Source organism: Balaenoptera acutorostrata, chromosome 18 (genome assembly GCF_949987535.1).
Source record: "Balaenoptera acutorostrata chromosome 18, mBalAcu1.1, whole genome shotgun sequence".
Taxonomy (NCBI): Eukaryota; Metazoa; Chordata; class Mammalia; order Artiodactyla; family Balaenopteridae; genus Balaenoptera; species Balaenoptera acutorostrata.
The window spans coordinates 76,133,098-76,146,015 of NC_080081.1; the positions used below are offsets into that span (position 1 = coordinate 76,133,098).

The 12,918-nt window shown below is 38.2% G+C and overlaps 1 protein-coding gene across 4 annotated transcripts in view; it reads left to right on the forward strand.

Moving 5' to 3' along the window:
• Positions 1-12,918, forward strand: part of LNX2 (ligand of numb-protein X 2) — an 87,352-nt gene that overhangs the window by 59,314 nt on the left and 15,120 nt on the right. For all 4 annotated transcript variants that reach the window (XM_057532759.1, XM_057532762.1, XM_057532760.1 and 1 more), the window contains 3 exons: positions 957-1,325; positions 4,755-4,892; positions 8,688-8,865. In XM_057532759.1, coding sequence (XP_057388742.1) covers positions 957-1,325; positions 4,755-4,892; positions 8,688-8,865 — 685 coding nt within the window. The remainder of the gene's footprint in view (positions 1-956; positions 1,326-4,754; positions 4,893-8,687; positions 8,866-12,918) is intronic.

The window sequence follows — 12,918 nt, forward strand, 5'->3', positions numbered from 1 at the left end:
TCAACCCTAGATTAACAGAAAGGGGGGAGGTCTTGCTTCACGTAGATTTCATGTGAAAAAAATTTAAGGAGTTTAGGTGATCACACCTCACCCAGAGCCTGTCACATAACCGATGTTCAGAGCGCTGGTTCCCCCTCGCTTTCACCTCAGGCTGATTCAGAGGAACTCTCACTGTGATAAATACTAAGAACTGTGCTAATCTCTTCCTTTAACTAGGTAAATAACTGAAGGTGGGTATATTTTGTCAGTGATGTTACAGGTCCAAGGATCAGTCACTACTTATTTCAAGGTTATAAAGTTTAATAAGTAAATGTTCTGTATTAAATTATGCTTATTTTATACAATATATGTTACACTTGTGTGCGAGAGAATTAGAGTGGAATTATGATTATCGGCTTTTCTTTAAAGTAAAAGTCACTCATCTAAAAAATAAGGCTGTATACTTGAGATGCACCACTTTCCTTAAAATAAAACTCAGTTTATTTTCTCTAGCTTAAGTGTATTTCATTTTGGAAAAGTAAATTTGTAATCCAGTAGAACTTCAGTTTCTGTTCCACAAGAACTAGTCTTTCATGAGCACTTGCCATATCTGATGTTGTCTAGTCGTGCACTTCCTGACCCTATGAAGTGGACGGTAAACACGTTTTACAGGTGAGGAAACAAGTTCTGTAATTTGCCCGAGGTTATCCAGTTACAGGGCAGAACCAAGGACCCTCATTCAAGACTATCATTAAAGCCTGTGATCTTGATGACTATTCTCTAGTTAATGCTAGTCACTGTAAGTTAATTTTAGGAACTCTGTACATTTTAAAATGCCTTTGGAGTGCTTGTCTTTGTAAGTAATGATTGTGTATCATTTTCACAACGTCAGTTTCCTTCAGAACCGTTACATGAACATTGCTACAAGTTGGGAAGATGAAAGATGGTCACACTTCGGTCATCACCCTTTTTTCCAGGTCAACCACCACAACATCAGCAGCGTGTCCCACAACCACGCCCGCGCCGTGCTGTCGCAGCCCTGCAGCACGCTGCACCTCACCGTGCTCCGCGAGAGACGCTTCGGCAGCCGCGCCCACAACCGCCCCGAGGGCGGCTCGCCCCGGGAAGAGGTCTTCCAGGTGGTTCTTCACAAACGGGACTCTGCCGAACAGCTCGGCATCAAACTCGTCCGCAGGACCGACGAGCCGGGCGTCTTCGTCCTCGACCTGCTGGAAGGGGGGCTGGCGGCGCAGGACGGCAGGCTGAGCGGCAACGACCGGGTGCTGGCCATCAACGGCCACGACCTGAAGCACGGGACGCCCGAGCTGGCCGCCCAGATCATCCAGGTGAGCCCCACCTCGCGCCCACTCCAGACCCTCAGCCTCCCTGCCGTCGCTCAGCCTTGGTTCTCACTAGCAGGCAACACAGGGATCCAGGGGGGTGCTTGAGACTTCGTTGGACAGTCAAGCACAGCTACCTAAATTCTGCACAGTCCACACCAGTCTAACCTCAGCCCAGGTGACTCCCTTCTGGTCTGCACACCCATGAACTTCTAGGCGGGCTGTTTCTGGAGGAAAGGCCCTGCGGTTTCACGTGGCAGACAGCAGTGTCCACACTTCACAAGGGAGAAGGTGAGACCCCAAGGAGCTGTGATCACCTGGTCTCTTCACTCACCTCTCACCTTTACTGCACAATCCATAAAAACGAGGGGGAAAATCACTTTTTATTCAGAGCAACTTATCTCTATAGTGCTTTTTTTTTTTTGTAAAGGAATTCAGAGCATTTCAAACACATAACATTGTCCTCACAGTATCTCTGGAGGTAGTCATGATTAGAGAAGAAACACGTTTTCAGTAAGAGCATCAAAGCAGATACATTAAAAACCGTCCAAGAAGATCTTCAGGCCCTGCAGCGTGCCGTGGCATTTAACGTGGCTGTCTCCTGCAGCCTTGTAGGAGGGCGAAGCAAAATGGGAGTGTTTAAGCGAGCACAACACACGCTACCAGTGGAAACCAAGCATTAGTTAATATAACCGAACTTTTGGAATTAAGGTCAGTTGATAGTCACAAAATAGGTATATATATACATAGAATCAAATAACAATGAGATTTTAACACTAAGAAAACCCAAGTCTCACTCCCCTTTAACCTACTCCCTTTTCTCCCACTTTTTGGTTCAATATAGCCTTAAGGAAACACACACACATGCTTACACATACACACACACACGCTCACAGCCATATTGCATTGAGAGGTGGTTCAGGTATTGGTCTTATTTCATAGACTTGACGCTTAAAAAAATTGAATGCCTTGAAATTCCCTCAAATCAGAGGCAGCATTCGGGGCACCAGGAGCTTTACCTGTGGATCACGCCAGCTGTTGCACTGCTGAGAACAACTTCATCTTGGGGCGGGGGGAGAAGAAGAAAGTTAATCCATTTTGGGGATTTGTTAAGAGAAATAGGCGAGTCGAGTGGACTTTCTGAAGTGAGAAGTCCGATCAGTAACATGGAAAGGAAGAGAGAAATATATTGCCTGTATATATTTCAGGCAGTGTTAAAGTATGCTAATTCCTAAACAGATGGTCCTTACTAAATTTCTAACCAAAATGTAGAAAATATAGTTACACAGGTAGAAAACACATTTAAAATTTTTCATAATATATTTTATTTGGATTTTTATAATGCAAACAGTTGCATCATATTTTGTGCTGTGATTTTTCCCAGACTATAGAAAACTCAAGTTGCTCAACTTCTTTTTGAAAAAAAAATGAATAGTCTTATTGAGGATTATAAAAATAACATGTATTCCATGTCTAAAAAGGAGTACACTGAAGATAAAATACTGAAAATAAAGAAGTTAAATTCAGTCTAAACACCCCAAGCTATATCAATGTTAAGTGTTTGGAGGACATCCTTACGAACTTTTGAGTGTGTATGTCCACAGACAGATACAGATTTACACAGTACTTACACACGTGCTTATCTTGTAAATTCTGAGTTTGCAACTTTTTCTGTCAGCAGTGTGTTGTGAACTTCTTACCATGAAAGTAAGTGTAGAACCCCATCATGATCTTTACTAGCTGATTCACTCAGTGTTCCCCTATGGACAGACTTTCATGTTTTGTTTTCATTTTAAGACATTTTGCTAAACTTCCCTCCAGAAAGATCAGATCATACCAATTTATACTCCCAGCACCAGAGTGTACCACTCAACTATGACTTAAGGGTATTGTTATTTGAATATCTTGCATTTTTAAAAATCTTGAATTCAACAGAACTTTTTTTGCTGTGTTTGAAACCCTGACATATTAGACGTGCATTCTGTTTAAAGTCAGCCTAAACCCAAATGTTGGTCCATCATTTAAGTCCTAAATGCCCACTTCCATCACATGCACAGAATTTTGTCTCTCAAAAAATCTAGAAAGATCAAGGATTTTTTTCTATTAATAATAGGTTTTGCATAAGCAGGGGTTTTCCAGTAAAAGTTGAAATACTAATTACAGAATTTGGTGGTTATGAGGTAGTAAGCAGTAATGAAACTAATTCTGTACATTGAAGTAAAGTCACAGACGGAGCGTCTCACCACTTCACACCATGCAATCGAATGATGTGAAGTGTCAGAATTTTCAACATCAGGATTCTACTTTTGTATTTACCCCTTAGATCAAGTACCCAGACTCCGTGCTTTGGGAATCTGGCCACGTATTAAGTGTTTTTCTTTCAGTTATTTTGAGGAACTTGTTTGAAATTTAGTTGAATAAAATGCTTGAATAAGCAAATATTTTTTAGATGGACATAAAAATTAACACTTATTCTCCAGTTTAAAAACTAAAAATAATACAGTGATGTATGTCAATTTATCTCAATACTTGGGGAAAGAACTGAAAATAGTGATTTCTTAACATTACTGACTATAATCATGGGGGAGGTCCCCACTTTCTACCACAATTCCTTGAAAGCAGGCCATCATAATTTCCCATAGGAGTAATAATGCAATTGGGAATTGTGGTCATGACCAAGAGTCACCCTCAAATATATCAGGCCTGTACTTTAAAAGCAAAGATAAAATAACTTTTAAAAGATGTACATCTACGTTTAAAATATATATGGATATAGATAATGGGCCTCTAAATTTAAAATGATAGTCACAAACCTCTAAGATAATTAACGTAACACAGGTGTGTGTGCAATACACACACTATATATATTTATATAAATACAATCTTATACAGGATCTCTAGAATCATTCTTTCCAGGATTATTTAAGCTGATGTCCTATTTTTGACTCAAACTTATAGCAAACAGAAACAAAGCTGTGCATACTTTCGCTGATTATTACTTCCAAAATAGCCACCATGGAATTTACTTTTAAAGTCACAGTGGATTTTAATCAGGTTTCGAATCAGTTCTTCCTATTATATTCTTTCCTTTGCTCTCTCCCTCACAATGCCAAGGCCAACCTTGAAGGGGCAGAGAAGTATCAGAAGAAAGTTACCCTTCAGGAAATCATGGGGAGAGAAGAACACGGGCAGTTTGCTTTGCCTGGGTTGTTGTGGAGGCGGGCCTGGGGAGAGTCTGTCCAAGAGCCGTGCACGTGCATCTCAGCTGCAGACGTCTTAAAACATGAGCTCACAAGACGAGCTCCCTTCTCAGACCACCGGGTGCCTGCGGTTCCCCCCAGGCAAGGCACTGGCTCGGTGAGGAGGAGTGCCTGTGCTTTGTGAAATGAGAAGCATCGTTAATGACTGGCAGTCGTGTCTGTGTGTTTTCTCCAGGCTAGTGGAGAGACGGTGAATTTAACAATTTCTAGACCAGGGAAACCCCAGCCTGGAAACGCTGTCCGAGAAGCAGGAACTCAGAGCAGCCAGCACCACACACAGCCGCTGCCTTACAACAGACCCAGCTCACATAAGGTAAGGTGCCTTGTTTGTGGTTCTTAATTCATCCACCCTCAAAGGATGATCGTTACAAGCTGGTAAGATTTATGAGGGCTGTTAACTCTGTTGGAGAAGGTGCACGTAGGTGTTCGTAGGTGTTCGGGATGCGCAGTGTGTTTTGCTGCCTTGGAGAGTGACTGCATTGTCTCAGTCCCTCAGCCAGTAGAGCTTCTTGGTGGGGAAGGACCCTCTGCCAGGTGATTGATGAGAAATGTTTGATTGTCCAGAAAAAATCTCCGGTTTTAGTTCTGCTTGAAAGTGGGGTTTATCTTGGCTTACTCATTTAAATGTGACATTTGGTTGTGTAATTGAAAAAGCATAGTGAAGACAATGATTGACAGCCTGTACTTAGCAACTGGGTAGCTTGCCTACAACAGAATTAGATATGTGCATATTAAACATATAACTCATAAATTTCGATAGCTACATGTATAGCATATTTTTTTTTGTTATATGAATAGTATAGGAAGACTGCCCTAAATCTTTTAAAATTCCTGTATGTTGAGGTTTTTCCCTGCTTCTTCAGTATTTCACTGGTTTTATAATATATACCAAGGTCATTTACCTGTGCTGAGAATCTTGATACTGTCTCACTTTAGTTGCAGAAATTTAAAAAGGGTGGTAGTTTATTCTTTTTTTTTTTTTTTTTTTACTTGATTTTATTTATTTATTTATTTATTTTTGGCTGTGTTGGGTCTTCGGTTCGTGCGAGGGCTTTCTCCAGTTGCGGCAAGCGGGGGCCACTCTTCATCGCGGTGCGGGGACCGCTCTTCATTGCGGTGCGCGGGCCTTTCTCTATCGCGGCCCCTCCCGTCGCGGGGCACAGGCTCCAGACGCGCAGGCTCAGCAATTGTGGCTCACGGGCCCAGCTGCTCCGTGGCATGTGGGATCTTCCCAGACCAGGGCTCGAACCCGTGTCCCCTGCATTAGCAGGCAGACTCTCAACCACTGCGCCACCAGGGAAGCCCCGGTAGTTCATTCTTGATATTGTTTCCTTCATTTGAACTCACTTTCTGGTAGGCTGGGATTTTTTTTTTTTTCCCCCTTTTTTTTCGGCTGAGCATGTGGGATCAAACCCGTGCCCCCTGCAGTGGAAGCACGGAGTCTTAACCACTGGACCGCCATGGAAGTCCCAGGCTGGGAATTTTTAAATGATGTTTACTCAACTGTGAAAATATAAGCTAAATATGAGCTTCCAAAGTCACTCTAAGTAAAATTATAAATTACTAAACAAAAATATCTGTTGGTCTGCTTAAAACCACAGGAAGTTCCGTGTGTGCTAAAATGACTTCTTAATGTAAGTACAGTATTTGAGAGAATACTTAACCTTTGGAATGTCACAGGTACCCTAAGAAAGCATCCCTTAAAGGCACAAGTACTTTTGGCCCATCAGGTTTATCTGGTTTTCTGAGCTCAAGTACAGACTTGTCACTGGTCTTTGGTTTAGTTAATACTTTTTAAGAAATTGTAACCACAGACTTGTTCTCATTTCTGAACTGAAACTGAAATGTATGAAGGAAACCTATAATATTGCCTTCATGATGATGACTATTAAAAAGGAGTTATTGTTTTAGTTTTGAATAGTTTCATATGGCTTTTCCTTACTTTATGCATTACATATATATTCCTAAAATTACAATATAAGGCAAAAATTGATTATTGAACCTTTTATGTCATTGAATTTTACAATAATTTGAGATACGACTGTCTATGACATGATTTTAAGACAATTTTTAAAACTGTAGTCATTCCAACATTCATATAGAGAACTCTGCTTATTTGGGGCACATATTTTTCTCTCAACTCTGCTGCTAACTCTTATTGTCTTTAATTTTCTGTGACAATGTTTTAAATAGTAATGCTGAATTTATTCTTATTCCGTGTACTCTGCAACTCTTATTGGTTAGAACAGCCACATGTAATGTACTTTTAAGTGTTAGCTATTTGCTACTAATATACTGCATTTGTTATATAAAATCCTGATTTAGAAAAATAAGGGTCTCCTAGGGAAAATAAACACAGATTCACAAGAAAACCTCTTCAGATGATTATAATCATCATTAAAAATTACAGTATACATTAGCCTGCTACTAGGCCTCTTAAGTAGCTGCTTAGATAAACATTTGTATGATTTAGAACTTTCCTTTAAGTATTCTGAGTATAATCTTTGAAGTTTGGTTTGGTTCCTGAGGAAAAAAAAATGTATATATATCTGAGCCATCTAGAGGAATAAAAGAACCACCTTTAATTGATTAAATACTTGCAAGCCAAAATTGCTTATAAATATACTCAAGACTGATTTTACATGAGTTGTCTTCACAATAAAGTGGGTAAAGTGGGTTTTGCCCAGTTTTGAAGGATACTAAGATAGATTTTATATCTTTAAACAGGAGACTGCCTTAAGACATTTCCAGGTTTTCTACTAGGTCATAACGTTTTCTAGGAACACTAGGCTGTTATTGCAGGTAGTTCCCTTAATAAAATTTCAAGAGTACATGGATTCCAGGACCAGAGAAAGGGAGATGGGCCTGCAGTTCCAGGGCCTGATTCACAGATTTGTCAACACTTTCAAATAATGTCACTAAAGGAAATGTTATAATTCTGTAAATGTAACTCATACTTCTATTGTTGATATTGTTAATAACGTTAATTATTATCTATATTTTCTCAGAGTTGATAAATGTTGGAAACCTTTTGAGACATTAGCTTCCACTGTTACACTTAACAGGACAGTAATCATGTGGTGTGGGTACATATAAACAATATGTATACATATTATGTGCACATATGCAAAGCATATGTTTATATATTTGCATCTGCTCAAATCCCTATGCAGGAACTTAGTTGTATGACTTGGGGCAAGTTACATGACCTAAGTTGTTTCTCCATCCATAAAATGGGGCCAATAATAGTACTTACTTTTCTGGACCACTGTGAAGATTAATGAAATGATGCATGTAAAGCTGTGAGCTTTTTTGCACATAGTTAAGCCTTCGATAAATGTTATTTTAATATTCGTATTGCATATGTACACTTTGATTTTATTGAATGCTAATTCAAAAGAAAAGTGGTATTTTAGATTCTCCTTTTCTTACTTCCAGGAGTATCTCAGTAATAGGTAACAGTAACAAATGTCAATAAAAATAGCTTTTCCCTGAGAATATAGTTTGTTGGGGATTTATTTCCCTGTTATTAACTTCAAAAATTCAATTATTTCATATCCTTTTAGCTTTTCACAAATTTTGAAGGTAGATTTGCACCTGCTTCATGATTGACTGCTCTGATAACCCTTGTTAGTCAGAATCAGGAGACAGCTCTGTAGCTTTTTTCTGGCAGTTAGTAAAATCCACACTTTTATACTATGTCAACTTTTCTCTCAAAGAATATAGGAGAAAAATGGAAGTAAAATTAATTGGCTTCTCTTCAGAATCTTAAAATTCAAGTGCATTATTTACTTTTTTAGAACTGATCATATCTGGGAGCTGAAGGTAATTATACAAATCATATGCTTATCTTACTTTGACTTCCCCTATGTCAACAGTCCTGAGTTTTTCCGTTCCATATATAGTCCTGTGAAAATACAGTAGTCCAAAGTTTGCCATTGTGATCCACAGGGCTCATGTGCTTCTGAAGAACTGTGTATTGCTTTCAGTTCTATAGTGATTTTTTTTTTAATGACTTTATAATTGCCACGTTATGTTTTGACTTTAGCTGTCATTACTTCAACTATATATATTATTCATTACCCAATAAATTTTTCCTCATGTTCAGGATCTTGCCCAGTGTGTTACATGCCAAGAAAAACACATTACTGTAAAGAAGGAACCACACGAGTCCCTTGGAATGACAGTAGCTGGGGGCCGAGGAAGTAAAAGTGGGGAACTGCCCATCTTTGTGACCAGTGTGCCACCTCATGGCTGCCTTGCACGTGATGGCAGAATCAAGAGAGGTAAGCTAGGATCTTGTACAGTTTCACCACATCTCCCGAAGTCAACTCACATTTTTAAAGGTAAAGAATGTCTACAAAGTTTTCTATTAAACATGGCTTTTTAAAATCCTTTAAAATGTCCTGTACATACTGGAAGCATAAAGCCTCTCTATAAGGTTAGAAAAATGCCTAACGTAAAGGGAAATTGCTGAAGCTTAATAATCTTTCTAACAGTTACTCTGTTGGATTATTTTATGTTGGAAAAGACCCTCTAAGAGATTTATGCTTCCAGCATTATGGTGGGCCAGATACTTTGAAGGAGCATCTCACTGAAATACACTTGTTGCCTAGTAAAAAGGTGTCTAGGTGGGAGGAGGATCACAGAAGAGGTGGAGCAGAGACAAACTTAATAAAAAGGAGTGGTTTTTAGGGATTAATTCAGTCACAACCCCCATTGATTGATACTATATAATCTGTATGGGTGGGGGTGGTAGTGGTAACAATAGCATTCTCCATACACTTGGTTTGTTCATATGGAAAAATGAGTCTTGAAAGCTGTTTCTCCAAAAATGAAGTTGGAGCCCTGCCTCACACCATACACAAAAATTGACTGATCCAAAGACCTAAATGTAAGAGCTAAAACTTTTAGAAGAAAATCAACTGTAAACCCTCATGGCCTTGGATTATGCAACAGATTAATCAATGGTTATCATAGATATGACACCAAAAACACAAGCAATAAAAACAACAGAAACGATCAATGAAACTAAAAGCTGGTTCTTTGAAAAGATGAACAAAATTGATAAACCTTTAGCCAGACTCGAGAAGAAAAGGGAGAGGGTCTAAATCAATAAAATTAGAAATGAAAAAAGGAACAGCTACAACCAACACAACAGAAACGTAAAGGACCATAGAGACTACTACAAGCAACTCTATGGCAATAAGGGACAGGCTAGAAGAAATGGACAAATTCTTAGGAAAGGTACAATCTCCCAAGACTGAACCAGGAAGATATAAAAAATATGAACAGATTAATTACAAGTACTGAAATGGTATCTGTCATTAAAAAACTCCCAATAAACAAAAGTCCAGGACCAGATGGCTTCATAGGAGCATTCTATCAAACATTTAGAGAAGAGTTAACACCTATCCTTCCAAAACTATTACAGAAAATTGCAGAAGGAGCACTTCCAAACTCATTCTATGAAGCCACCATCACCCTGATGCCAAAATCAGACAAAGATACCACAAAAAAGGAAAATTACAGGCCAATATCACTGATGATGAACATAGACTCAAAAATCCTCAACAAAATACTAGCAAACTGAATCCAACAGTACAGTAAAAGGATCATACACCATGATCAAGTGGGATTTATCCCAGGGGTGGAAGGATTTTTCAATATCCACAAATCAATCAGTGTGATAACACCACATTAACAAATTGAAGGATAAAAACCATATGATCATCTCAATAGATGCAGAAAAAGCTTTTGACAGAATTCAACATCCATTTATGATAAAAACTCGCCAGAAAGTGGGTATGGAGGGAACCTACCTCAACATCATAAAGGCCATATATGACAAACCCACAGCTAACATCATACTCAATGGTGAAAAGCTGAAAGCATTTCCTCTAAGATCAGAAACAAGACAAGGATGTCCACTCTCGCCACTTTTATTCAACATAGTTTAGAAAGTCCTGGCCACAGCAATCGAGAGGAGAAAAGGAAATAAAAGGAATCCAAATTGGAAAAGAAGTGAAACTCATTGTTTGCAGATGACATGACACTATATACAGAAAATCCTAAGCACGCTACCAGAAAACTACTACAGCTCACCAATGAATTTGATAAAGTAGCAGCATACAAAATTAATACACAGAAATCTGTTGCATTTCTATACACTAACAATGAAAGATCAAAAAGAGGAATTAAGGAAACAATCCCAATTACCACTGCATCAAAAAGAATACAATTACCCAAGAATAAACCTACCTAAGGAGGCAAAAGACCTGTACTCTGAAAACTATAATAAGACACTGATGAAAGAAATCAAGGATGAGACAGATGGAAAGATATACCATGTTCTTGGATTGGAAGAATCAATATTGTCAAAATGACTGTACTACCGAAGGCAGTCAGCAGATTCAGTGCAATTCCTATCAGATTACCAATGGCATTTTTCACAGAACAGCAAATTTTAAAATTTGTATGAAAACACAAAATGCCCCGAATAGCTAAAGCAATCTTGAGAAAGAAAAATGGAGCTGGAGGAAACAGGCTCCCTGACCTCAAACTATACTACACTGCTACAGTAATCAACAGAAATATAGATCAATGGAACAGGATAGCCCAGAAATAAATACACGCACTTATGGCCTGTTATCTACAGATGGCCGAAAGGCACGTGAAAAGATGCTCAACATCACTAATTACTAGAGAAATGTAATCAAAGCTACAATGAGGTATCACCTCACACCAGTCAGAATGCCCATCATCAAAAAGTCTACAAATAATAAATGCTGGAGAGGGTGTGGAGAAAAAGGAACCCTCCCTACAATGCTGGTGGGAATGTAAATTGGTACAACCACTATGGAGAACAGTATGGAGATTCCTTTAAAAACTAAAAATAGAGCTACCATATGATCCTGCAATCCCATTCCTGGGCATGTATTTGGAGAACATCATGATTTGAAAAGATATGTGCACCCCGATATTCACATCAGCACTATTTACAATAGCCAAGACATGGAAGCAACCTAAGTGTCCGTCAACAGATGAATGGATAAAGAAGATGTGGTACATATTACAATGGAATATTACTCAGCCATTAAAAAAAAGAAGAAATATTGCCAGTTGCAGCAACATGGATGGACCTAGAGATTATCATAGTAAGTGAAGTAAGTCAGACAGAGAAAGGCAAATATCATATGATATCAACTTATATATGGAATCTAGATACAAATCAACTTATTTACAAAACAAACAGACTCATGGACTTTGAAAACAAACTTATAGTTACTGAAGGGGAAACGTGGTGGGGAGGGATAAATTAGGAGTTTGGGATTACAGAACCCTTATAACTCAATAATAAAAGACAAATAACCCAATTTAAAAATGGGCAACTGATCTGAACAGACATTTCTCCCAAGAAAATACACAAATGGCCAATAATCACTTGAAAAGATAGTGACATTAGTTATTGGGAAATGCAAATTCATCATTAGGATGAATATAGGAAAAAAAAAAAGACAATAACATTGACAAGGATGTAAAGAAATCGAAACTCTCATATATTTGCCAGAGAGAATGTAAAATGGTACAACTGTTTTGTAAAACAGTTTAGCAGTTCTTCAAAAAGTTAAACAGTTGTCATATGACCCAGTAATTCCATTCCTAGAGAAATGAAAACATGTTCACACAAAAACTTGTACGTGAAGGTTTATAGCAATATTTTCCATAATAGCCAAAAAGTAAAAACATCCCAAATGTCCATTTACTGGTGAATGGATGAAGAGACTGTGATTTATCCATACAATGGAATATTATTTGGCCATAAAAGGAAATGAAGTATTGATACATTCTACAATATAAATGAATCTTGAAAACATGCTAAGTAAAAGAAGCCAGTCACAAAAGACCACATGATTCCATTTATATGAAATATCCAGAAAAGGCAAATCTATAGAGATGGAAAGTAGATTAGTAGTTGCTTAGGACTCAGGGAACTGATTACTAATGGGTACAGGGTTTTGGGGGTGGTGATAAAAATTTTCTAAAAATGACATGATGGTTGTACAATACAACTCTGTGACTATAAAACCATAAAATTACAGAATTTAATTGAATGGTATATGAATTATATCTTTAGGACAAATAACTTTTCAAAAGCCTTCTATTGTGGAATTTGAGGTAATTTTATTTCCTTGTTATTTTATGTTTTCGAAGTTTTCTACAAAGAGAATGTTTTGCTTTAATAATCTGAAAAATGATGAATTGGGGAGCAGGATTTTCTGTGGGCTTTCTTAGTACAAACGTTTGTGCTTCCTATAAGAACTAATCCTTTCCTTCCT